Genomic DNA, 27335 nt, shown 5'->3' with positions numbered 1-27335 from the left:
CAGGAAGGGAGGGAGGGTCCCAGATACCTCAAAGGGCGCCCCATGAGGTAACCGGGCGGTAATGGCAATTTGCCCCCAGTCAAAGTAGGGGATTCAGGAAAAGGAAGAGGCTCCGAGTGAAGACTTGTGAAGTCTGAGGTGTGCTCACACCTGATAACATCTAAGTGTTGGGCATGTGGGTCTGGAGTGCAAAGGAGGGCTCAGGACGAGACACTCAGATTGGCTGGTATCCAAACATAAGTGGTAGTGTTGGGGGCTGAGTGCGCGGGTTTCCGTGTGTATGTGTGTGGTGTGTAGTGTGAAGACGTGGGTAGGGTATGGTATCCAGGAAAATCAACAACAGTATCAAAAACAAAGAGGACCTCACACATTCAAGGAGAACAGCAGCTTGGAAAGCACTAGAACCAGGAAAGAGAGCAGAAACTGGCAAGAATGCACACTATAAGAGACGGTGGATAGAGCTGTGGTGTCACATACTTCAAAGAATCAAAAAATACTAACAATGCATGTATGATTTTTGCTAAGCAAGTTTTGCTGGAGTACTGCAGTCTGAACCCAGATTACGGTGCTTTTGGGAAAAACGAGCCAGGACCCCGCCAGAGGACGGTTAACAGCTGGCTTGCACTTACACCCGAGACCTCACTGGAGGCTCACCGTAACCGTGCAAGGTAGGAAAGATGAATACCGTTATTTCATACATGAAGAAATTGAGGCCCAAAAAGGACAAACAGTCTGTCCAAAGTCCTTCAGCTTAGCTAAGTCTCAGTCCTACGTTTTCACCTTTGAAGTCAAAGTTCCCGCCCTCGTGTTGTAGCTACTGCTCTTCTGAAATGTGCAGCTTGTGAAGGGAGAAAACCAGCAGTGGCTGCCGTTTGTCAAAACAAGGAACTGCCTGTAACTCTGTGTTAAATGGAAGATGGACATGAACTAGGGAAGGGGCTGAAGGCCTGGACTCGGTGGGTCTCTAGGGCAGCAGGCAGAGACCGAAAACTCTTAGTTTCTCCCTCCCATCACGGACGGAAGCGTCAGGCGGGGTCCCTTCTACTGTGGGTAAAATACGCATTTCCAACAACCACAAAGATTAGATAATTCAAAATTTCACACTACCATGTAGACATCAAACTCATCCAGGCATCTGAAAGGAGACTCAGCAATGGACCACAGAGAAAGAATGAAGCAAACTGTGGAAAAAGAACGTTCTCCTCCAGATAAGGCTCGCATGTCATTGAAAGCAGCCCGGTTCCCCTCTCCAGGCTGAACCTGGAATGAATTAACAAAAAAACAAAAAGTACAGCAAGTCAGACTAAATTCTTTACAAAAATGGTTGGAATTATAAATAATGAGTTTATAGTTATAAAAATAACAAAATCATGTAGCAATGTGAAAATGACACTATTTAACAATATTAATTCTTCTGATCCAGGACTGTGGGATAGCTCCCACTTACTGGTGTCTTCTTCAGGTCCCTTCATCAATGTCTAATCGTTTTCAGTGTACAGATCTTTCACTTCCTTACATTTATTCCTAAGTATTTTACTGTTTTTGATGGTACTGTGAATGAGATTGTTTTCTTTTTTCAAACATTTCTAGGTGCGCCAGGATAATCTTCTGTTACTTGAATTACAGTGACATCTAGTGGTGACCGTCAAAAAGGCAACAGGACCTGATTAAGGAGGCTCACTGGCCAAAGAAGAGCAGCAATGACTGAAACATAAAATCTCTTCTAAAAGAGACACGTGGGGACAATAAAAAAAGCAATTAATAAAAATAATAGCAAACTCTTTTATATAATATCCTGGGAAGACAGTATAAAATAACATTAGAGGGGCACCTGAGTGGCTCAGCTGGTTAAGCGTTCGACTTCAGCTCAGGTCATGATCTCAGGGTTTGTGTTCGAGCCCCGCGTCGGGCTCTGTGCTGGCAGGCCAGAGCCTGGAGTCTGTCTCAGATTCTGTGTCTCCCTCTCTTTCTGCCCTTCCCTTGTTCACACTGTCTCTCTCTTTCTCTTAAAAATAGACACTAAAAAAAATGAAAAGGAATTCTATTTGGACAGAACTCCAGACATGCATATGTATGCACATATACAGCTACAAGGTGAAAGAACAGCACCACCGGGTTTCCTATCACAAAGCTTTAGCACACGTGTTTTAGCAGGCACACAGCTTCGCAACCTTTCTCATCCACTCTGAAAAACCATGTACCTCTCAAGTAGCATTCATATAAAAGGATTATAAAAAATTCTGAATTCAAACATACCCTGCAATTTTATATTTATTATCCATAAGTCTGAATCCATAAAAATCCAAATGAAAAAGCAACTAAGTCCAAAATATCCCACATAAAAGCAAGAACTAAGTAAGTGGATACAGTCTTTTGCTCCACAACTGCATTTAGCATCAATCTAATAAAGGAAGCCCGAGGTTGACTGTGGAGATCTCAATTTTACCCCGACCCATTACTCACTTATGGTGGGAGTTTCATTTCAGTTTCCTTATTTGTAAATGAAGACTAGAGAATTTAAGGATTCTTAAAACAGTAACATTCTTCTGAATAACCAGGATGATGATGTCAGAAGGTCTAGCTTCAGGTGTCCTGAACAGTTTGCTCTGGGGATAAACTGTCCAAACATTTCTAATATTTTCTTCCTTTTTTCATTTTTATTAGAGTGTAATTCATAAACAGTAAGGAACACAAAGCTGAAGTTTTTTGCCTAATTACCTGAGTCATTACTGAGATCAAGACCTAGCATACTCCTGGCATCTCGGCGGATCCCCTGGGCTCTTTCCCAGGCACTATGAAATCCAGAAGGTTAACAACTATTCGGACTTCAATTATCACTATTTAATCAGGGGAATCTTATCAGTTTTTGAAGAGTTCTGAAGGGTGGACCTGCTTTCACAGACACCGAGGTTTCCAAATTCATGCTATCAAATTATAGTCCCGCTCGCCAGGCACGAGGGTTCCAAGTCCACATGGCCTCCCCAACACAAGATGTGACCGGGCTTGCGTTTTAGTCACCCTGCCAGCAGGGTGACAGTCCTTGTTTATGGTATAAATTTATATTTTTCTGATGAAAAACGATACTGAGCACTTTTTCATGCACTTATTCACCACTTGGATACGTTATGAAGTTTCTCTTTAAACCTTTTGCCCATTTTTTTAACACATTGTCATTCTTTTTCTTAATTATTATTATTCTTTAAAAATTTAAGAGTTTTGTGCACATGTAAATTATCATTTATCCTAAGTATTAAATGAAGTACAAATTTATGATAACTAAGAGCAGTAAGCAATTACTTAAAACTTTTTGCCCCAATTATTTAGAGTGGGTGGGTGCTCTTGACCTCCTGACCACACAGTTTTCAATGCCCTGTCCCATACTTCCTCCTTCGGTGCATGCGACTATGACAGGGTCCACAAACACAGACCCCACCAAGATGAATATGGTGGCTTTGTTTATCCAAGAGAGGCTAGATCTACAGACATATTCAGAAATAAGTAAGTGCAAAGACAATTAGAACATTCTTCTGAGAAATCCTTTCTTAGTTTTCTATAGTGGCTTCCAGAGAATACAGACTTTCTATAATATCCCACATAAGTTAAAATGCTGTATGAGTTTTAAAAAGAAATCTGTAGAGTGAGAAGCGGGTATACATTTGTCACTGGGAACAGAGTTCCTAATAGTGGTTTTTGGGGGGGGGGGCATGGAGGGGGGTACAAAGGCAGTGGTTAGCTAGTGACATCAGTTTAATTTTCAACACTGGCAAACACCACCCTTAACTTAAAAGTAAGTTCTTTTGTTTTCCAAAGAAAATAGATTAAAACTTATTAATGTATTCTCAAAAGAAATACAGCAGCTAATTCTCCTAATGATTAGCATACAAAGAGCTAAGATACTTACTGATATGCTAAGAGTTTCATTCTTGTGGTCAAAATTCATTTTCCCACAATAGGCACGCTGAGATAGTAAGTTGTCAAAGTATAATTTGCATCGTAAAGTCAAACATCTTGGAATAAAGAAATAGGGCACGTTAAAAACTGTATATTCGGCATGATCTTTAAACTAGCATGTAATACCAGACAGAAATATACCAAAGTGTTAACACTGGCTGCTCAGTTAATAGATAGGATTCTAAGATTTCCCATCTTTATATTTTGTGTCTCCACATTTTAACCACTTCATTTCCTTTTATAATAAACAGACATCATAAAATGAAGATGCTATCCCACATTTAACATATGAAAGCCAGTCCATATGAATATATCAATCATTCAAGCAATTTCTGAGGCGTCACCCTAACACAGAAGACGTACGTCTTGCCCTCACGAGACTAAACTCTACTAGCGTTAAGATAATAAGTAAATGGCCTATCCTTGTGCTCATCTCCTCTCAACTTCAGGGTGACAAAAAAAGGTCTCAATTGCTCTGTACCAATAATAGGTTACCCACAGCCCGGCACAATGCAGACGCCATTAATCACATCACTTCCGCTGTAAGGAAGACCTTTCCCTTCTCCCTCAATTATTTATCTCCTTCACTTCCCCATTTATCGGGATGGAGTCACGGATTCTTACTTCATTCTCTGGGTCACCATCTGTTCCTGCCTTCAAATAGGCCCAGGTTTTGCCGGTGGGAGCCCCTTCAGGTTACTTCCTTTTATCAGGACTCTGTTTCTTCCGAGCACCCCCTTACTTTCTGGCATTGGCAAGAGGCTCACGTACACCTTCCCTGCCCAGCTCTGGAATCAGCCATTTCTCCAAGGAGGGAATGGTAATTAGAAAATAAGATCTAAATGAGAGGCAACTTGCTGTTTTTCTTTTCTTTCTTTTTTTTTTTTTTTAATTTATTTTTGAGAGACAGTATGAATAGGGGAGGGTCAGAGAGAGAGGGAGACACAGAATCTGAAGCAGGCTCCAGGCTCTGAGCTAGCCGTCAGCGCAGAGCCCGACACGGGGCTCGAACCCACAAACCGTGAGATCATGACCCAAACCAAAGCCGGACACTCAACCGACTGAGTCACCCAGCCGCCCCTTGCTGTTTTTTTTTTTTTAACATTGTTGCTCCTTAATGAGCCCATGGCTTGCTTCTTCAGACTATCATTTTATTATTATCCCGCCTAATTCCCTTCTTAAACTACATTAACTCTCTACCCCAGAAAATACTAATAGCTTGAGTTTTCTCTTGTGATACAGCAACGACTGCTAGATGGTTTTCAGAATTTTGTGACATTTCTTTCTTTCACTTCCAACATCCTTCATTTGCTTCCATACATGGGATGGCTGAAATGTCTCATTTTATGAGGACAGTCTCTCATAAAACGGCAAGGTTCTCCAGTGTAGAGATAAAAACAATTTTAAAAATTTGATCATTCCTACTCTATTCTAAGACTGGGTAAAGAAGATAAAACATGACAATGGTGAGGAAACATATCAAGGTAATAAACTGTAAGATGGATACTTTTATAGAAAATATTTTATTTTTTTAGTGTTTCTTTATTTTTGAGAGATATAGTATGTGTGAGGGAGGGGCAGAGAGAGAGGGAGACATAGAATCTGAAGCAGGCTCCAGGCTCTGAGCTGTCAGCATAACGCCTGATGCGGGGCTCAAACTCATGAACCGCGAGATCATGACCTGAGCCGAAGTCAGATGCTCAACCGACTGAGCCACCCAGGTGCCCTCTAGAAAATATTTTAAATACAAATTTTCTGACTAATAATATAAAAGCAAATCCAACTACTTCTGGAAAAGAGGCACAAGTAGGCACTGGATTTACTCTTAGCCTGAAACAACCAAAACACTGTACCAAATAAATAAGTTTTCAGACTGGACATCAGAAAGTACGCAATTCCAGTCAAACTGACCTCTAAAATATGGAAAACAAATGAATTGGGACTTACAGATGTCCCAAGTCACTACTGAGAGAAAGAGTGAAGGGTCCAGAAGTTTCCCTGTTTGAGAGGATGGAGCTGGGAGTCTGAGGAGGCCAAGGTGCTCGGGTTCTCAGAGCCCAGAGCGTGCGGCGAGGGAAGAACACCACAGAACGCACGCAGGGTGACAGAGGCAAGCTGGTCGCAAGCTGACAACGCTCTCTACGTATGTGAGGTTGGAGCAAGAAACATCCCAAAGCAGCAGAAGTGATCCGCACAGGCAGAAGCTTCCCACCTCCCAGGCGCCAGTGGGGGGCTCAAAGAGCACTGCTTCCCAGGTAGGAGAGAGCTGGCCCCCGACCAGAGGCTGCTCTGGTCCCATTTCATGGAACTCACCAGCAGCAGCAAAAGGATACAAATAAATCCTATGTAACTGAAGTCCTAATAACATGCTTACAAAACTGAAGCACACATTTCAAAAACTAACCTAAAGTTAAGGAACATGGCCAAATATGCAAAGCCTGCTTCTCTTTATGGAATTATCTGAATTTCCTTATATGCCCTAGAACTAGATATATTTCTTTAATTCTGTAGCCTCTGGTGGCTCAGCTGCTGGTGGCTCAGTCAGCTGAGCATCTGACTCTTGATTTCAGCTCTGGTCATGATCTTGTGGTTCAAGAGACCGAGCCCTGTGCCGGGCTCCGTGCTGAGAGGGCAGGCCCTGCTTGGAATGCCGTCTCTTCCTCTCTCTGCCCCTCATACGTGCGTGCTCTCTCCCCCGCAAAATAAAGAAATACACTTAAAAACAAGAAAAGCACTCTGTTAATTCTGTATAGTCTCAGGATTATGGAGTTTGGAGTTTTTTATTTATTTATCTTTTTATTTTTTTTAATGTTTAGTTTATTTTTGAGACACAGAGAGAGCGTGAGGAAGGGCAGAGAGAGGAGGAGGACACAGAATCTGAAGCAGGCTCCAGGCTCTGAGCTGCCAGCCCAGAGCCTGACATGGGCTCGAACCCACAAACTGTGAGATCGTGACCCGAGCTGAAATCGGCTGCTTAACTGACTGAACCACCCAGGCACCCCAGTTTTGGGTATTTTAAAGACTGGTAAAAAGCTGGTCATTGAGGGAATACCACTGGGGAAAACAGGTTAAGTGGAAAAAGACAAGAATTGTCTTAGATCCAGGTAGGTCAAGAGCCATGTCTCCCTATAAAGTATCCTCTGGTTTATTTAGGATTTTTTGGGGGGGGGTCAATCTATCCCTGAGAGCATGACTATTTCTAGGCAAATGAATAACATCGTTTCTCTGATTCTGTGTTCATTCTTTCAACCAATACATATCAACTTTCTACTATATTTCAGGCATAGTAGTGGGTCCTGCAGACACAGCAGTAAACAGAACAGATTCCACATCCGTGGGGCCGCACTGTTCTCTCAGATCATAACCTGAGATGCTGCCTCGACAGGTCCCGTCAGAACTCACATCCCTTAAGAACATGCAATGACCACGAGGAAAGAAGGCCGGGGCCACGCCAGGGAGCTCCATGCAAAGGGCCTCCGTGGGCGGGGCCTGCACAGCAGCGCGGCACGTCGGTTACGGGTACCTAATGGGGGGAATTGGGCAAGCTCTCCACCCCAATCCCTTCGGAGCCACAGTTCTCTGACTAAACGACAGGATCCTAAGCACCAATACAGGAGGCACTGGCAGTTTCTTCTTTAACTGAATTGTATGAAAATGAAGTTCTTTCAACTTAATTTTATTATTTATAAAGGATAATGTGAAAATGAAAGTACAAAACTATATAATATGTGGTAACATTTTTAAATGCACCTACCTTCTAAATTGTTGATATGTTTTGTATCTATGAGTCATTATTTCTTCCAGCAATTTAATAAATCTTCTTAAAGTCTTTACTTTGTTATCCAGATCAAGATAGGTTTCTCTTGCTTCTTGGTACTGCCTATTTTATGAACAAAATATTAAGTCAATAAATGCCATTCAAAGAATCACAAAGAAAAATAAAATCTCAAGTATATTTAATGGGAGGAAGGGAGAGTGCAGGGGTGCCCAGGGGGTCGGCGATCGCAGTGTCCTGTCTCCAGGCACAGCGCACCCCCAGAACGAGCACGTGCTGCCCGGAAGCAGAAGAGCTGTTAGCAGGAGCCGTGTCCACACCCTGGAGCAAGCCGAGGAAGGATGTGAGCAAAGTGCCCAGCTGGGGCCCAGAGTGGCAGGTCTCAGAAAATGCTAGCAAATGTACACCTTCTAAAAGTGAAGCCCTGGAAGGTAAGAAATGGTTCCCTTAGTGACCGGTGGCCGTGCAGAAACAGAGGACACAGGGTGTGTGTTAGGCTCCGCCAGCCCCAGTTGGATGGGACAAGGTCAAAGAGGCAGAGAAGGCATGGCCACTCGGCAGAGCCATCACAGAGCACGACCGCTCCCCGGGGGAGGGCTGGTTCCTGACCAAGTCTGAAAGGCAACCCTGGCCGAAGCTCCATGGTGACCCGCCCCTTGCTCATTCAGATGCCCAGGCCAGGGAAATCCAAGTGAAAAAACTAACAAAAAAGGCACAAGCACAATATCCACATGCAGATATTTATAGAAAAAAGGCTTGGGAAAGAGCAGCAGGACACTCCCTACACAGAAAGCGCATCAGGACAAGCAGATCAAAGCTCTAATAGAAAATCACGAATTAAAACAAAACAGAGTATGAGGTAAGTGCTACCGGGAAGGGATGCCCCAAAGCAGAAATAAAAGAACTGAAAGAACAGACAAATCACTCAGAGGGCAGGTGAACAAAAGGAGGAGAGAACCGGATAAGAGGGGGTGGTGAACGGGAGCCTGCAGAAGCCCGGTGCGGCAGGAGGGGTCAGACAAAAAAGAACAAAGGCACGAAGATAAAGTGAGAAGGTGTCGCACAGAGAAAAGAGACAAGAGACAAATGCAGAAACTCCTGACGGACACAGAGATGGGGAATGGGAAAAGCAAAAAAACTGGGGGGGAAAAGGTAACATGCTTAGACAAAATAACTAGAGGAGACCAAGGCCATACAACATCTGTGCAACAAAGGCCTAAACAGAGACAACTCAACAAGAGAACAGAAAATATTTAAAAGTGCAAAAAAAAATTTAAGAAATAAGATAAACCTACAGATTAAAAACACACAGTGTACACACCAAGGAAGGGATCGCAGATTCTGACTCCTCAGAAACAGACACCAGGAGAAAAAGAATTTTCTATCAGGCTGAACTGTCCTTCAAATTCAAAAGCTACAAATAGTTCTGAACATGCAAAAACCGAACATTACTTCACATGGCCACTTTTACGGAAGCAATTATAGGAGAAACAGATTTCCAAACGGCTACATAGCCCATTGGGAAGAAGTAAAATACAGAAAAATGAAAATATATACAAAGTTCACAGAAAAAGATATAAATAAATGGTCCTTAAGACATAAATGTTCAGACTCAATATAAGCAAAACAGAAATGAAAATTATACTGACTTATGTTCTTTTTTTAAGGAAATCTTCCCGTCGGTGAAAAGGACCTAAGGTTCTCACACTGTTTAGGCCAAGTGGATACAAGCCGTCAGACACACGCCTATGCGGATGGCTGACGGAGCGCACTCGGGCGCAGTCCAGGGCCCAGGGGGGGGGGGGGGGTGCAGGTCTTCCCACGACTTAATCCTGTTAAAACCCCTGACTACACACTAAGACACACGTGTGCCCTCATTTACAACGGCAGAAGATGAGACTTCAACTAGCCGTCAGGAGATGACTAAATACCATGCAGTTATAAAAAGCAGTAAGAAAATGCCTATGTACTGATAAAAAAAATCTCCAAAATATGCCATTAAATCAAAGAAAGCAATCTGTAAAGTAGTTTATTTAGGGGCGCTGCCTCCTCTATCTGGCAAGAATGGAAAATAACATGTACTCACACTACCTTGCACTTACATAGACGATGAAAGCATATTTAATAAATTAATTTAACAAGATAAAAAGAGAGAAAGGGCTGGAGTGGATGATACCAGAGGGGATGTCAACGCCGATCACGGCTTCCCGTTTATGCTGTACTAAAACACGCGAGGTGGCACTCTCTCGGCTCTCGCCTCCAAGACGGCCTACACGACTCAGCACCGCTGTCACACGGGGCCGAGGCTGCCTGCCACCTATCCGCTAGCCAGGAAGAAGCTGGTTATTCGGAACATGGCGGAGGCCACCGCCAGCAGGGACTTTCCGAAGCCGGTGTCTTGGATGCCTGTGCGCTTCCCACGGCCTGTGGGAGCCGGGCCACTCACAGCAAGGGACCCCGGCACCACTCTGCTGAGGCCCCACAGGCCGAGCGCCTGCGCCCCGGTGCAGGCCCCGGGGCCCACCCCACGACCTCCAGCACGGCCTGTGTGACGAGCCAGTTCCTAAGGACTGAAGAGAAACTGTTTTCTGGGAAAAAATAAACTGGAGATTATACTTTAAAAACCAAACACGTGAGGTACTATCTATTTTAAAGGAAAACTTCTATTTTTGTGTTTCTTCCCATTGTTCCCCACTGTTTTTGAAAACAGAACTGAGGTCACTCCTGTTCCTCAATTTTATTATGAAAAGCTCTTCATAAAGTGCAATAGTTATAATTTTCTGCTATGTTTCAATCAACATCCTACAGTTGTACACAATTTCTAGTTTTTCAGCTTAGAAATGATGCCACAATAAACCTACCACAGCACAAAATGATTTTCTGATTTTGGATTATGACAACAAAATTACTTGGCTAAATTGAAATTTTTGAAGGTGTCTGACAAACTAACTTAATGCTTTTCAGGAAAACTTTAATAATAATCACATCTAACATTTTAGATACCCTACATATTGTTTTATTATGGACTAACTCATTTAATCTTTATAACAACCCGATAACTAAGTACACATATCTTACAGATGAGAAAATGAAGATTCAGAGAAACTGGGTAATTTGCAAACATTACTAACGTAGATAGTAGAATTACAGCTCAGACCAAGGTACTCTTGCATGAGAAACTGTGCTTAACTATACTAGAGCCTCCGTTCTTTTCTTTTTAATGTTTTTTTTTTCCCCGCATGAGCAGGGAAGGGGCAGAGAGAGAGAGAATGAGACAGGGTTTGAAGCAGGCTCCAGGCTCCAAGCTGTCGGCACAGAGACATGGGGCTCGAACCCATAAGCCGTGAGACTATGACCTGAGCCAAAGTTGGACACTTAACTGACTAAGCCCCCCAGGCGTCCGTTAGAGTCTCCATTCTTTCCAGTAGTATGAAAATATCTATTTCGCTGAAATCTCCCTGACATGAGACTATTTTTTTAATCTTGACATATACGAAAATGGTTTCTGATGGTTTTGATTCACATTTTTTTTTACTTGCTTGTAAAGCTGAACATTTTTGTCCATATGAATCTTAAAGGTATAAAAACACATTTATGTTAAAATGTCACTCCATAAGAAGTTTTGTTTTGATTAAGAAAATAAAGTTTATTATGAATAACATATATGAAAAACTAGCTTGACCTGTAACTAAACACCAAAGCAACACTATGTTTACACATAAACATTTATTTTTTATGCCTTGGCAATACACATGAGTAAATAGAAAAGCTACCACCACATACCTCATTATTTCCTCTCGATCTCCATGACTAGCATGTTCTGCTTGTATCTTTTGCCGCAATCTATTAATTTCTCTGTCCAGAATTGATGCAGATTTTTTTACTTCGATCCGTTCCGGGCAGATTTGTCTTGCCTGTGACATTTTCTCCTAAGGTAACAGATGTTTATTATCTTTAAAACTTGTCTTTGACACAATCCACAGTATTACTGGTGCCCACAAACACAAAGTAAAGATCTGAACTTAGGATCAGAATTTTAGATGTATTTTAATTACATTTAATAGCAATGTTATTTCTTTAAGCCTTATATTGAGAATAGAGTCTAGATTCCTAAGTCTTTAAGAGAAAATTACATTACTATGCATGACTTTAATAATTTTTAAGATCTCCATATGTTCTTAGGGAAACAAATTTCAATAGTTACAAAAGTCTGGCAATTTTCGTAAGCTAGGTCAGACAGCCTTCTGTGTGTTTTAGGATGATCTCTGAACACTCAATAGTACTGAAAACACAAAGAATATGACCCTTGTATTCATAAATAAAAACCCCAAAAAGCCTTTTACACACAGTGTTTATTTTATATCTAAAACTTTCTGTATGTCAGAAACAACTGAGACAAAAGATCAGAATTTAAGCATTTTCCTAAGTTGCAATTATCTCATTAGACCAACGGTGCCCTCAGCTCCCCTAAAAACAGAACAGGGTCACCGCTGATGGCTGTTAACGAGGGTGGGCAGTGAGTAGGGGCTGAATGCCAGCCGGCCGGCCCACACCCACGCTACTCAAGGGAAGCGGTGCCTTTTTCTGACATAAAGCTGCGGACCACTTGCCAAGCTGGGCATTTAAGGAGCGATGTTAGCTGAGTGCGAGTCATTTTCCAAATCACTAGAGACAGGAGAGCAGCCTTGTGGACCAAGCCAAAGGCCTCTTTGTGGTGGGGGTCTGTGGCAGTGCCCACACCCTGAGAGTTTCCAACGCTGTCCCTCTCCTGGATTCACCGAAACAGCTGTGCCGCCACACGAGGCGGACGGTCATCGGACCGCTGATCTATGTTTGGAAAAGCGACATTAAGGAAACGCCTGAGCAGCCGTGACTAAGGTTGTAAACAAAACACAATACAAAATGATGGATAACCTCCAATTCTTTTTCTTTCATATCTAGTTCTCGTTTCTTCTTATTTAAAGTATCCAAGTGCTCCTTCTTTTTTTCTTCATAATGCCGCTTCCCTCGTTTTTGGTTATCCACTTCAGAATCAGCAAGGTTTAATTCATCCTGTTTGAATAAAGCCAAAATAATCTATAAAGAAAAGATTGCTTTGAAAAAGCTGCCAGCATAGGTATAAAACTGACGGACAAATCAACAAGGTGGGCAGGGTTATGTCACTTGCAAGGTCAAGTGTCAGAGCTCATATCCCCCGGCATATGAATAGAAAGGAGGGGTCACATCAGTATATGAAGAGGTCACATTACTCTATTCAAATCCTAACGTGAAGTCTCCATTTGTGACGGTGCTTTCAACCTTTTTTCAGTAAACAAGGTAGTTTTGTGGAAAGCCACATCAGCCTGAAAAGACCTAAAACAAAACGAATGTTGGATATATACAGATAGTCTGGTTTTTAAAAAGGTGAGTCAGGGTGGAAGAGAAAAGGATGCAAGGGATTTACCACTAACTTATTTAGTCATCATTCTGGAAGTATAACCTCACAATTTTAGCACAAAATGTAACTGTAGAGAAACTAGCTGAAGCTCAGCTTAAAAATACAGAGTAGTGGACTATGATAAGGTAAAGATGCATATTATAACGCATAGCAACCACTGGAAAAGAAAAAGTTATGGCTAAAAAACTAGTAAAAGAGATTAAAAAAAGGAACACTAAAAATTGCTTGGCTAATTCCAAAAGAAAAAAAGAGAGAGGAAATAAGAACAAGAACAATTAAAACATACATAGCAGCTAACCACTACTTTCAAGATTAAATGCTTTCTTTTTAAGATCAAGTACAAGACAAGGATGTCTAGTTCCATTGCTTCTATCCAACACTGTACTGCAGGCCCTAGCTAATTCAATTACAAGTTAAAAGGGGGAAATAAAAAGCAGTAAAGATCAGAATGGAAGGGTAGAAACCACACTTTAAAAAAGACATGATTATTTATGAAGAAATTTCAAAGGAAAATTTTTTAAATTAATAAGTTTAGAAAACTCCCTCGACATAAAGCCAAAATAAAAAATCAGTAGTATTTCTATATATTAGGAATAATTTAAAAAGTAAGATCTATAACATTCACTACAGCATCAAAAACAATAAACATATACCTGGAATACATAAAGAACTCCTAAAACTCAACCAGGACGTACGATGCAAGTGAAAAAAGGGCAAAGAGTTGATCAGACATCTCCAAAGAAGATCCATAAATGAGCAATAAAAACATGGTAATTCACTCAACAGTATTAGATATAAGGAAAATGCAAATCGAAACCACAAGAACATTTCACACTTAACAGTATGGTTAAAATAGAAACGGCATATAATAGCAAGTGCTGGTTGGCAAGGATGTGGGGAAACTGGGTCACTCAGATGTTGACGGTGGTAATAGAAAGTGGTGCACTGTTGAAAATAGTTTCAAAGTTTCTCAAAAGGTAGGCTAAGCATGTAGCCCAGCAATTCTACTCCTAGGTATCTATCCAAAAGAAAAACATGTACATGAATGTTCATAGCAGCAGTAGCCAAATGTCTGTCAACTGATGAATAAATAAATTAAATGTCATCTGCGATGGTGTTTCATTAGGCAGTACAAAGGCACAAACTACATGCTAGAACAGGGATGGACGTTGAAAACATTACACTACGTGAAAGAGACCAGTCACCAAAGACCACATATTGTATGATTCCACTGACATGAAATGTCAAGAACAGGCAAATCTATAGAAACGGAAGTAGTGGTTGCCAAGTGGCTGTACAGGACACAAGTCAAAACACCTCTTCTGAGGAACTGTGAATGGTGGTGTAGTTATTCCTCCTTGGAGTACTTTTTCAGCCCTGTCCTCTCTCTCCTCTCCTTCAGGGACTCCAGTGATATAAATGTCAGATCTTTGGTTATATACTTTCACAGGTCTTTAAAGCATTATTTTTCAGTCTTTTTTTTTTTTTTTTGGTTTAATCTATTTTCTCTCTGTTGTTCAGATTTATAAAGGACAAAAAGGAAAAATTATGTTTAATATATGTGATAAACGTCAATGAAACCATATAAGCCCTAAGTAGAAACTTACATAGCTCAGTATCAACCAAAGAAACTGAATTCATAAAGAAACTACAAGCCACAAAGAAAATTACAGGCCAAAAGAGCTTTGCTGGTAAATTCTATTAAACATGTGAAAAAAATACAAATCCACAAAAACTTTCAGAAAAAGGGAAGAGGAAACACTTCCGAACTCATTTAATAAGGCCACTTGTAGGGGAGCTGGGGTGGGTCAGTTGGTTGAGCATTTAGCTTTGGCTTAGGTCATGATTTCACGGTTTGTGAATTCAAGCCTGGAGTCAGGCTTTGTGCTGACAGCTCAGAGCCTGCTTTGAACTCTTTGTCTCCCACTCTCCCTGCACCTCCCCAACTTGTGCTTGCTCTTGCTCTCTCTCAAAAATAAACATTAAAAATATTTAATAAGGCCAATATAGCCACAATAAAAAAATCAAACACATCACAGAGAATCAAAAACTAATGAATAAACATGAGTCAAAAATCTTTAAGAGGCTGATATACACATATATAATGATATATATACATATATACATGTATGTGTATATATACACACACACATTTAAGAGGCTGATATACATATATACATGATACACACATATCTATAGTGGACTAATGGACTATTAGTCATAAAAAGAAAAAGAATGAAATCCTGCTATTTGCAATGACATGAAGGAGGGAGCTAGACAGTATTATGCTAAGTGAAATAAGTCAGAGAAATACAAATACCATATAATTTTACTCATATACGGAATTTAAGAAACAAACAAGCAAAGGCAGGGGAGAGAAGAGGCAAATCAAGAAACAGACTCTGAATTACAGAGAACGAACTTTCAGTTATCAAGAGGGAGGGCGGTGGGTGGGGGCATGGGTTACAGGGGTGATGGGGATTCAGGGGCACACTGGTCAGGATGAGCACCAGGTGTTACATGGAAGTATTGAGTCACTATACCGTACACCTGAAAATATTATCACACTGAGCGTTAACTAGGATTTAAGTAAAACCTTAAAATCTTCACTAAAATTTTGGCAAACAGAATCTAATCATTTATAAAAAGGAAAATAACTCTGATCGTGAAGGGTTTGCCAAGCTTAGTTTAATAGCTGGAGATAAGCTATCCCTTTACTTCAAACAGAATTTTTTAAATGGGTACAATTTATGTAGGAGACATTACAATTAGAAAATAGAGTAACTTATGAAAAGGATGGTTGAAAGTTGTTTTCTGATCATTTCCAGTAAAAACTTTCAAATTAAATAGTCCCCACATTTGCTTCAGGGAGTCAGAGGGGTAAAGTGATCATGAGATCAAAGTGACCTAAGCTGAAGTCAGCCACTTAACAGACTGAGCCACCCAGGCGCCCTGGAATTTTTTTTAATTTTTATTTTTGAGAGAGAAAGCACAAGTGGGGGAGGGACAGAGAAAGAGGGGGACAGAAGAGCTGAAGCAGGCTCTGTGCTGAGAGCAACAAGACTGATGTGGGACTCGAACTCATGAACTGCGAGATCATGACCCGAGCCAAAGCCAGATACTCAACCAACTGAGCCACCCTGGTGCCCCTTATCTTGGAAATTTTAAAAGCAAAGTCATCCTTGATCCAAAAAAACTCTCTCTATGAGGCCATGTTTGAGCTGGTTTATCTTCCCTCCTGGCAACTGTAGAAAGGTACACGCTTAACTTGTAAAATGGGATGAAAAGAAATTCATATGATGATAGTATCCCTTTCTCCACATTTATCATAACTGTTTGACTTCTCTTTATGTACTTAATAAACTTATGTACTGGGTACCATCACAGTTAAAACTCAAAAGGATGCAAGAGAGTATTTTATTTCATTTCATCTTATTGATGACATAAAGATCAAGAGACATGAATAGCTATTTAACATTCATCCTTGGTTAGATGAAGACTAGAGGGTGATTAGGTCTAAAACTGAAGTCTGATGTAGCCTTAAACCTACAGCATTTCTAACCTTTAAGAAGTTACAGCCTTTTAAAAATAAGCTAGGGTGGTAGGAGGAACATACTCCTCCAAACACGTTATTTCCTGGATGTCTAAGTGACCAGTTTTATTCAGCAACATTGGATAGATTGCTACAGCATTATTACCACAACTTGTTTCATATAAATCTAAATTAATTATGAAGTTTTAAAAACGTATGAAATATTCTTTTAATTTTTTTGTTTTCTTAAATGTTTATTTTTGAGAGGCGCCGGCGTGGCTCAGTTGGTTGAGCGTCTGGCTTCGGCTCAGGTCATGATCTTGCAGTTTACAGGTTTGAGCCCTGTGTCAGGCTCTGTGCTGACAGCTGGCTCAGATCCTGGAGACCGTCTTCAGATTCTGTGTCTCCCCCTTCTCTCTGACCCTCCCCTCTCTCTCTGACCCTCCCTTGCTAATGCTGTCTCTCTTGCTCTCAAAAATAAATAAAACATTAAAAAAAATTTTTTTAATGTTTATTTTTGAGAGAGAGTGTGTGTGAGTAGGGGAGGAGAAGAGAGAGCGGGAGACAGAATCCAAAGCAGGCTTCAGTTTCTAAGATGTCAGCCAGAGTCCATCACGGGACTCAAACTCACAAACTGTGAGATCAAAGTGACCTGAGCCGAAGTGGGACCCTTAACCGACTAAGCCATCCAGGAGCCCTGGAATTTTTTTTTAGTGTTTTATTTATTTTTGAGAGAAAGAGCATGACTGGGGGAGGGTCGGGGGGGGGTGAGCCAGAAGATGTGAAGGAGGCTCTGTGTTAAGAGCAACGAGCCTATATGGGGCTCAAACTCATGAACTGTGATCATGACCTGAGTCAATGTCAGACGCTCAACCAACTGAGCCACCCAGGTGCCCCTTACCTTGGCATTTTTTTTAATGTTTTTTTTTGTTTTTTTTTTGAGAGACAGAGAGAGCACGAGCAGGGGAGGGTCAGAGAGAGAGGGAGGTACAGAATCTGAAGCAGGCTCCAGGCTCTGAGCTAGCTGTCAGCACAGAGCCCGATGTGGGACTCGAACCCACGAACCATGAGATCATGACCTGAGCTGAAGTTGGACGCTCAACTGACTGAGCCACCCAGGCGCCCCTACCTTAGAATTGTGAAAAGCACAGTCACCCTTGATCCAAATAAATTCTCTGTATCAGAAACTGAGAGCCTTCCTAAGCTAATAATGCAGACCATCTATCTTTGTAAGTTTGATGTGGGTCACACTCCTTGTCTGACAAATTTAACTTGTAACAAAAACTAAAGCATTAAATGTGCAGGATAAATCAAAACAGACTATTTAAAGTGAGAAAAATATTCCTTTTACCAAAATTTCAAGGACTATATATCTAAACAGAGTACTTTACCCCTCACCACCCCAGAAACAACATGAACAACTGTCCTACAAGCAAACAGATGACACTTCGAAGCTGCTAATCCATCAGGATGGCAGTGTCTCAGGAATCAAATTATTTTGTTAGCCATGTCCTGTTGGTCCTGCTGTTGACGGCTAGGGCGACAGGAGACTGAGGGGGAACAGCCTCTTGGCTACCAGCCGAATGCATGCAAGTTCACGGAAGGACTCACCTCCTGGCTTTCGGGTATTTGCAGCCAAGGCAAAGAGCTGCAATCAAGAATCTTTATTGCCTTCTGCCCCTATTTTCTGCTCCTACACTTAGTCAGACTCCCCAGCCCGGGAGCTGCCTCGGCCTAGAGATTCCTACAAGAACAGAACGCAGCTTACTCCTCACCATTTCTTGTTTTGAATTTTAAGTTGTCTGGGATGAATAATTTAGGTGTAATCTTTCTTCTTCTATATTACCACAGTTCATCATTTTGATTTTTAAATCACCCTGTTCAATCCCTTTACCCATTTAAAATCTTTTTACTCTTACCTTTGCTGTAACTTCACTGCTCTCATTCCTGAATTCTGAATTCTACCTACTCAATTCTTGATGATTTTCATATTTTTCTTATTTCTTCTTACTGTCTTCTTTTAAAAACTAATTTTGTAAATAAAAAAACAAACTAATTTTGTTGCTTTTATCTTTTTGCCTTTTTTTTAAATTTCCTGTATGCAGCAAATGCTTTCTTAATTATTTTTCTCAATATTATCTTTAATATTTTTCTTCCTCACAATTTTAATATTTAAATGTTATATTCTTCGCAGTTAACGTAGCCATCTGTTTTCTCATGTTTTATTTGTATTGCAAACAGAAAGGAGCTACACCGCCCGGGGTTCCAGAGGCAGCAGGACCCCAGTTCCCAGCAGCAACTCCAGAGAGGCCGCCAGGCACAGGGAGCTTCTGGGCAGAGAATCCTGCGCCTCCGTTACTATCCTCCCCACTCTGAGCTCTTCTAAAATTTTCAGTGGAGACAAGTAGAGTTAAAGTTACATGCACAATTCTTTGAAACTATTAAAATATCTAAATCTATTTTGATTCCAAGGGGGTAAATTTCCTGCCAGAAAAAGGGAGTGTGTTAGAGTTGTATGTATCAACAGCATAACCCCTTCAGACTTTCTTTTTTTAAGCTTATTTATTTTGAGAGAGAGAGAGAAAGAGAGGGAGAGAGAGCACGAACAGGAAAGGAGCAGAGAGGGAAAGAATCCCAAGTAGGCTCTGTGCCATCAGCTCATGGTTTGTGAGATCATGACCTGCACAGAAACCAAGAGTTGGACACTTAATCAGCTGACCCACCCAGGCACCCGAGCTGCCTCAGACTCTTAAAATACAGTCTTCCTTCTTCTCAAGAGTCTTACTTACAAATAACATTTAAAGTTCTGAGGATAATTGAGCTATTCATAAAAGTGATAATGATAATAATCTATTGGTAACTAAGCTAATAAACACTGGAAACATATACTATTTAATTGTTAAATAATTTTATTTCTCTAAATATGGTTTCAAAAAGCATGTGTTTAAAAAAAAATGTTAAGGGGTGCCTGGGAGGCTCAGCTGGTTAAGCATTCGACTTCAGTTCAGGTCATGATCTCACAGCTTGTGGGTTTGAGCCCCACGTCTGAGCTCTGAGCTGTCCACGCCTGGAGCCTGCTTCAGATTCTGTGTCCCTCTCTTGCTCTGCCCCTCACCCACTCAGGCTCTGTCTCTCTCTTAAGAATAAGTAAAACATTAAAAAAAAAAGTAAAAAAAAAAAAGGCCAATTTAATTCAGCCTAGAACACAATAGAGACATGTCAATAAGCAAGAATTCAGTAGCATTTTATTTCAAGCTGGCTTTTATATCTAATCTATAATTTTATAAAACTAATCCTTGAATTAATGAAGGAAAGCCAGGAGAGACAAGAGTAGGTGAGCACAGAAACAGAATGGATGGACAAGATATCCCTGCTTCTGGTTCTATAAAAAGAAGAAAAAAAATCAAAATGAAGAGGAAACAAAAGCTGTAATCTTCTAGGAGAAACAGAAACTTTTTGCAATCTATTTTCCTAAAGACATGAACAGAAGTGTTTAATTATATTTGACCTACTGATGAAAATTTGGTTTATACTCCATTTTACTTGGTTACATTTACATTTAGCCATAAATTCTGTTAGGGCAATGCCTAGCAAGGACACCGTGGATACACGGCTGAAACATAAAATACACATGTAACAACGGGGTGACATAACATACCTTCAGTGGCTCTGCTAGGTCTGACAGCTGATTAATTTTCTGCTTAATCGCATCGTACTTGTTTTCTGCTTCTATTTTCAGATTTTTAAGATGTTCCATATTTTCTTTTTGCTGTTCCATATTTTTCTCAACCATTTTCATTTTGATTTTATTTTCTTGAGCTTCATCCTCCTGGTCACATTTACAGAACATAAAGAGTTAATGAAAATACTTAAGTTACGAAACAAATGATTCTGAGAGAAGAGAAACCACAGGCTCCAGGCAATCCAGTGAAAGACAAATACAAAGAGCACTAGAATATTTTCATACCCTTAGCGGTAAATCAGGAAGTAGGAAATGATTCAACAGTAAGAAAGACTGACATATGGGACACAAGTTAAACTACACTGTGCTTCAGGTCATAATCAAAAAGAAGACTGATTTTATCTAGTTACTTTTTCTTTCAAAATGCAATGTGTATGCCTATTTATCATAACCAGACAATATGTTAGATGCTGAGTGAACAAAAATAAATAAGACACAGTCCATACCTTTAAGAAATCTAAGGAATGAAAGCAGAAAAATAAAAAATGGGGAATTAGATCGCTAATAAAAAATGAAGACAAATAAATTCTCGTTAGCGTAAAGCTGCATCAGTGCCAGACCTTTATCTGTCTGGTTCACTGTCGTATCCCCCAGCACTTAATATGGTGCCTGGTGCACAGTGGACATTCAATAAACATTGATTCATTTTAACAAGACTGTAATTTATCTAAGCACTGCTTACTGTAACTCAGACAAGCTAAGCTGAATGCCATAAACAGCTGTCTGAAAAAAACAAAAGACTAACAAATGTGTGATAGATGAAAATGAGAACCAATTTCTTAGGGGGAAAAGACGTCAACAATGAAGAGACCAACTACAGCTGGTATTAACACTGATGAACTCTGAACAAAACTATGTTAGGCAGTCTGGTTTGAAAGGCCACTGTTTAGAAGCAGGCCGTTCAAGCTTTGATAGTTTTATTACATGTAGCAGAAGACCAAATCAATGGTCATACATGCAAGTTACACCTTTAAACATTAAGGAACTCGAAGGCTACAAGCCAGGTAGGGTTGACCTTATTTGCAACAAAGATAGTGATTACAAAAGGTAGCATCAATTAAAAGGGTTTAAAAAAAGCTGAGAGTAGATGTTATTATTAACCTAAATGACTTTTGTTTTAACATTACATGTAAATCAAGGAAAAGGATCTTACCAACGTTGCAATATCTACAGACTGGTGTTCTTCTATATTCTCAAGCTCGCGAATTTCAGAAGTACTTTCTGTTATTTTTACCTGAAAGAAAAGTATTTCGATTTTAGTAACATAAAATAAATGAAACAGGCACCTGGCTGGCTCAGCTGCTAGATCACGTGACTCTAAATCACAGGGCTGTGAGTTCGAGCCCCACGTTGGGTGTAGAGATAAGTTAAATAGACAAATAGATAAAAATAAAGACAAAAAAATAAAGATAAACAAATATATATGTATATAACAAATGCCTTCCAGAAAGGATGCATTAATCCACAAAGTTCTTACTCTGCTTTTGTTAGAGAGGATTTCGTAGCTAATGAAAGAGACACATTAGTATTGGACGAACAATACTATGAACAAGTTGTGGATAAAGTCGGTCACGATCATCCTTATCGCTAATCCAGTCCCACGGACGAAGGAGAGAACGCTCTGCCTCAGCACTCAAAGGATGACGAGGTGGACTCTGCTGAGGGAACGCGTCTCTGAAGCACCAGACGGAGGTTCTGGCAAGATTACTTTAACCCAGACAACAGCCCAGGCACCCCTGCTGCTTGAGATTCTTTCACGGGGCCATGGGTCAAAACTATTTTCACAAAAACACTACATTATTCACCCTTTTTATTACCATTTTCTCACAAGTGTGCAGGAGGTTTCAACTGTAGGATGGGTAATTACTGCAGGTGACTGACGGCAGAAGCTGATGTGACGATTCAGTTGGGTTTTCATTAAGCCAGATATTGGAGATTTACAAAAATATTAAAATGTCCATTTTCTCACTAGGTTTGGTTTCAGAAAAATGTAATTATTTTCCATAAAAACGTTATTTTTGTTAACACATAATGAGTTTTTTTTAAGTTTATTTATTTTGAAAGAGAGAGAGTAAGAATGTGTGGGAAGATCCGAAAGAGTCGGGGGTGGAAGGTGGGGGTGAGTGGGCCAAGAATCCCAAGCATGCTCTGCACTGTCACCAGAGACCCCAACACACGGCTCAAACTCACAAACCGTGAGATCATGACCTGAGCCAAAACGAGTCAGACCCTTGACCAACTGAGCCACCCAGGTGCCCTATAATGAGGTTTTCTTATATGAACCAATAAATATCTTAAAGTTTGTTTTGATTTTTAATAATTAGATAAAACCCACATAAATGAAAGCTCTTTTAAGACTGTAAAGGGGCTTGAGGCCAAAAAGTGTGCAAACTGCTCCCCTAACTAAATACACAGTAGGCTCTTAAAAATAAGTTGAGCAAAACAAAAGGACATCTTTTTTTCTTACCTTTAACTCTCTATAATGCATTTGGCGCCTTCTAAGAAATTCTTCATTGCGTTTAATATCCTTTTCAAGGGCAGACAGATGTTGCTGAAGGTTCAGTATCTGAGCCTTCTCATTTTCAACTTCATTCTCCAAATCGCTAGACAGGGGAGAGGAAAAAACCACCTTCAATCTGTTTCTGAATATTACAAATACTTTCGATCTTTACAAGAAAGAGCTTATTTTAGTTGTGAGAGTTTATTTGCAAAACTCTATCCAGTTAAACCAGTTCTATATTCCCACCAAGTTATTAATAACATGAAAATATAGAGATTTCAAAAGACATCTAAACTAGAGTCATATTTCACTTATTTCATTAAGAAATATTTTTGACATGATTTGTGTGGCACACATCATGCACAGTGACAGGCAGACGTGGAAACAGAATTAGGACATGAAGGAATCAGACAAAAAGGAAAAAAGTCAGGAAATAAGCTGTAAGGATAAAATGCGAACAGGACACTATATCACAGAACTATGGGAACGTAGGGGCAAGTCTGGGAACTGTCTTCTCTGAAGTCTTCCTCAGTTGGACCACCGAGGAGAGAAGACAGCAGGACAGTACGGACGCGCAGGGCAGCGAAACATAAACCTGACCGTTCAGCCTTTACTGCTGGTGGAGAAATGCTCTGAATGTGCGGGAGCGAGAGGGATGCAGAGAGGACAGTGAAAAGGGTGGAGGGAAAAGCAAGCCGATGCCAAAGCCATAAAGGGTGTCTGTGACAGCAGTCACTGCCTTCAGAGGTCACCTCTTCCTGCCTCCCTGACCCCAAGCACCTATCTCCCCATATCGCGTGCCTGGTGGGAGAGAGCCACCTTCGCAGGTGGACACTGGTCTCTCTGAGAGCGCCTGCCATACTTCAGTGACATGCGTAGGTTTCCCACACTTCAGCAGCTCTGAAGTCACCTTCCATTCCATGGTTGAAGTAACAACACTTTTTCTTTTTTAATAATAAAGCAGCTTAAATTCGATGAAATATTCTAACTATGCTACCTTGCCATAATCCTCAAAATTAGAAAAAGACTTAATAAGTGTTAGTGGAATGGGTGACAAAAATGAGGAAAGGAGAGAAATAATTATGGTATTTCTGGTAAAAAGGGGTCAGATGCAAAATCTTAACATGGCTTCTTGAGATTTCTAAGAATTATCTGTTTTATCACATATAAATCTAGACCTTTATTAACAGTAACTTTGCTAAAAACAATATATTTACCAAGTAAACTCTGAAACCTAGCGCCTAAACCAAAAATAAAAATTGATGAAATAATAAGCACAGACAATACTCTATTACACAATTTCCTGAATATTTAGGATTAACTTAAGCAATCAACATAATTTATATAAACAAAACTGCTAAATCACACAACTTCTGTTTGCCGGGCAGGCCGAGTTCTGTTACACACTTTTATATAGTGCTCCTCCTTAGTTTTCCTTAAATTTTCCCACGGAGCAAGAAGCCGTGCTGCCTAACAGAACGTGTGAGCGTGTGTGCACATGGTTGTGTGGGGTGCACACGCGCCGGGGCCACGGAGGACACTCCTCGGGCCCCAGCGCCCACTCCGCTGCAATGGTCTCCACAGCCCCGTGACCTAGTCAGTGTTCATCTCGTCTACTCCCCCTTCCTACTGTTAAGCTCCAGGATGGGGCATTTTTGTGCTTTATTTTGTGCTGTGTCTTGTGCCTTGACCAGGGCCTGGCATAGTAAGTACTCATGCAGTATCTATTTTGAAGAACAAAGGAAAAGAATAAATTTGAGAAACACACTTCGAAAAATTATATTTAAACTGTTACGTACTTTGAAAATTGAAAGACCTACAGACACATTTTTTAATGATCTTGTACGTAAGCAGTCACCGCCACGGAATTATCCCAAGAGTTAACTTCCACATTTCTTGTGCACCTGACTTGGTCCTTTCATCATGGGAAACCACACGGGATAGTCAGACAAAGTCAGTCCCTATACTTACAACTTAAAACCCTTTCTCTGATTAAGAAGCCACTCTGTTCATTATGAAATTGTGAAATAAACTATAATCTCTTCACTTAAATTCCAGAACCGTTTTTCACCAACAGGAATCTGTCAGTGATTCGCTGACGAGGGTATACAGAAGCACGCTTCATACAGTCCTAATATGATGGGAAGCTGGGGAATCTTTCTGGAGTCATCTAGCAATCACTATTAAATGGTCAACGTATATAAAAATAAAATGAAAATGCTAGTTTACCTATTTTAATAACTATTAAAGCTCATTTATTATATTAAAAATATTAGTATTGCTTAATATTATTAAATATTTAAAATCAAAGCATTACTTGTATAGTAATGTATCAATTACAGTCATTTGGCAACAGCTATTAAATAATTTAAAAATTCACATGTCCTTTTACTTGGCATTTCCACTATGAAGAACTTAAGCCATACACTTTCAAAACTATGCCAAGGTCCACGTGTGTCAGTTCTCACGGCAGCACTGTTACAAGAGAAAAGGGCAAACAATTCCCATGTCCATCAACAGGGAACTGGTTACCTCCTGGAGCACTACCAAGTGGGAGTTTTAAATGTGCTGACGTGCAAAGACTGCCACGATTTAAGACTGAGTAGAAAAAAGCAAGGTACAGAAACCCTATGCATACTCACTCATAGCTTACACTTCAGAGGAAGAAGGCAAATACAAGAAGTTGCATAGTGCATGTTTCCATTTATACGAAACATCCAGAACAGACTAATCCGTAAAGACAAACCCAAAAGTGGGTAGTGGTTCCCAGGGGTTCGGATTGGGGAAGTAATGGCTCATGGATATGGGTTATCCTTCAGGTGTGATGAGAATGTTCAGGAATTAGCTAACAGTGATGGCTGCACAGCCTTATGAATATAATAAACATCTAAATTGTATGCTTTAAAATAGAGTGAATTTTATAGTATGTGAATTTTGTCTAATTTAAGTCACTGTACAAGGATTCAAACTGTTTTGGAAACACATGTAAGAAAACACATATAAGAAAGTGCTGAACTGTCACCTTAAAGAGAGAGGAAAACGGTCTTACTTTGTATGCTTTCCTGCACCACTTGGACTTTCTCACCATATGCATATACTCCTTCTATGTATGTATCTATCTATCTCTATCTTTATATTTTTGAGAGTGAGCACACACATGAATGGCGCGAGGGGAGAGGGAGAGAGAGACAGAAAGAGAATCCTAAGCAGACTCTCTGCTGAGCACTGGGCTGGATCCCACCACCCACGGATCACGACCTGAGTTGAAATCAAGAGTCAGACACTCAATCGACTGAGCCACCCAAGGGCCCCTCTTATAATTATTATTTAAAATGCCAATAAAGACTGTAGAAAAACAGGATTATGAGCTACTTTTGTTTCCCAATTTATACTTTTCTGTATTTATAAAGCACTAATAAATTTTTTTAAACTTCCAAATATCATACTGGTCCAGGTCAAAACAGATGACACATAAGTCATCTAAATATCATTAGAACTTGCTATATTCTCTTTCTGGCCTTTCTTTTTTAAAGCCTGGCCTTTTTAAAGCTATTAGCTGTTCTCTCTCTCTTTTTTTAAATTGAGGTGTAGTTTACATACAATATTACATTAGCTTCAGGTGTACCACAAAGTGATTCACATTATAAAGTGACCTACACAATAAATCTAGCAGCCATCTGTTACCAACTTGTTAAAATATTAAAATATTAATATTAATATACTATACATTACATCTTATGACTTATTTTCCCACTGGAAGCCTGTACCTTTTAATCTCCTTCCTCTATTTCACCCAACACTCTTCCCTCTGCAGAGACTGCTCAACCCCCAGATTGTTCGTGTCTATGCATCTGTTTGTTTTATTTTGTTTGCTTGTTTTTTTAGATTTCACATATAAACGGAATCGAACAGTATTTGTCTTTCTCTGTCTGACTTACTTAAATAAATATAATACCTAGAACTTTGTCTATTTACAATCAATAAAGTTTATCAATGTGGGAAACCAGTTCACCTGACTTAAATCAAGACGTGTCCACCACACATTAACACAAATACCATTAGCTAAAAAAATGAAGCCAAATATCAACTTGAAACCTTTATTACTAAAATGTTGGAATCAACAAAAAATAAAAAAAATAAACTGTTGGATTCAGAGATCTCAATTCGCTGCTGAGGTATACTTAAGATCTTTTCCAAAAATGCCATACTGTTTTTTGTTTTGTTTTAACACTTGGGACATACATGCATGAGGCAATTTTTGTTGAAAGGAAAGGGTGAGCCATACAGAGTAACATCACTATGGTATTTTTACATATTTACACTTGTGTCTGTTGAATACCATAGAATTTAGCCCTACCCAATGAAGAATCAGGAAGGCTTGATTTAAATATCATGGCA

General features: G+C 40.1%; 1 protein-coding gene across 2 annotated transcripts in view; it reads right to left on the bottom strand.

Moving 5' to 3' along the window:
- The window catches only part of SMC6 (structural maintenance of chromosomes 6), a 74410-nt gene that overhangs the window by 3821 nt on the left and 43254 nt on the right, over window positions 1–27335 (bottom strand). For both annotated transcript variants that reach the window (XM_029938263.1, XM_029938264.1), the window contains 8 exons: window positions 22905–23040; window positions 21591–21671; window positions 20354–20524; window positions 12641–12778; window positions 11510–11655; window positions 7706–7831; window positions 3902–4007; window positions 1108–1260 (listed from right to left, as the gene is read on the bottom strand). In XM_029938263.1, coding sequence (XP_029794123.1) covers window positions 1108–1260; window positions 3902–4007; window positions 7706–7831; window positions 11510–11655; window positions 12641–12778; window positions 20354–20524; window positions 21591–21671; window positions 22905–23040 — 1057 coding nt within the window. The remainder of the gene's footprint in view (window positions 1–1107; window positions 1261–3901; window positions 4008–7705; window positions 7832–11509; window positions 11656–12640; window positions 12779–20353; window positions 20525–21590; window positions 21672–22904; window positions 23041–27335) is intronic.

This window comes from Suricata suricatta, chromosome 4, assembly GCF_006229205.1.
Source record: "Suricata suricatta isolate VVHF042 chromosome 4, meerkat_22Aug2017_6uvM2_HiC, whole genome shotgun sequence".
In the NCBI taxonomy this organism is placed as follows: domain Eukaryota; kingdom Metazoa; phylum Chordata; class Mammalia; order Carnivora; family Herpestidae; genus Suricata; species Suricata suricatta.
Note: the sequence above shows the minus strand (reverse complement) of the source record. Positions and strands in the feature narration are given on the sequence as shown.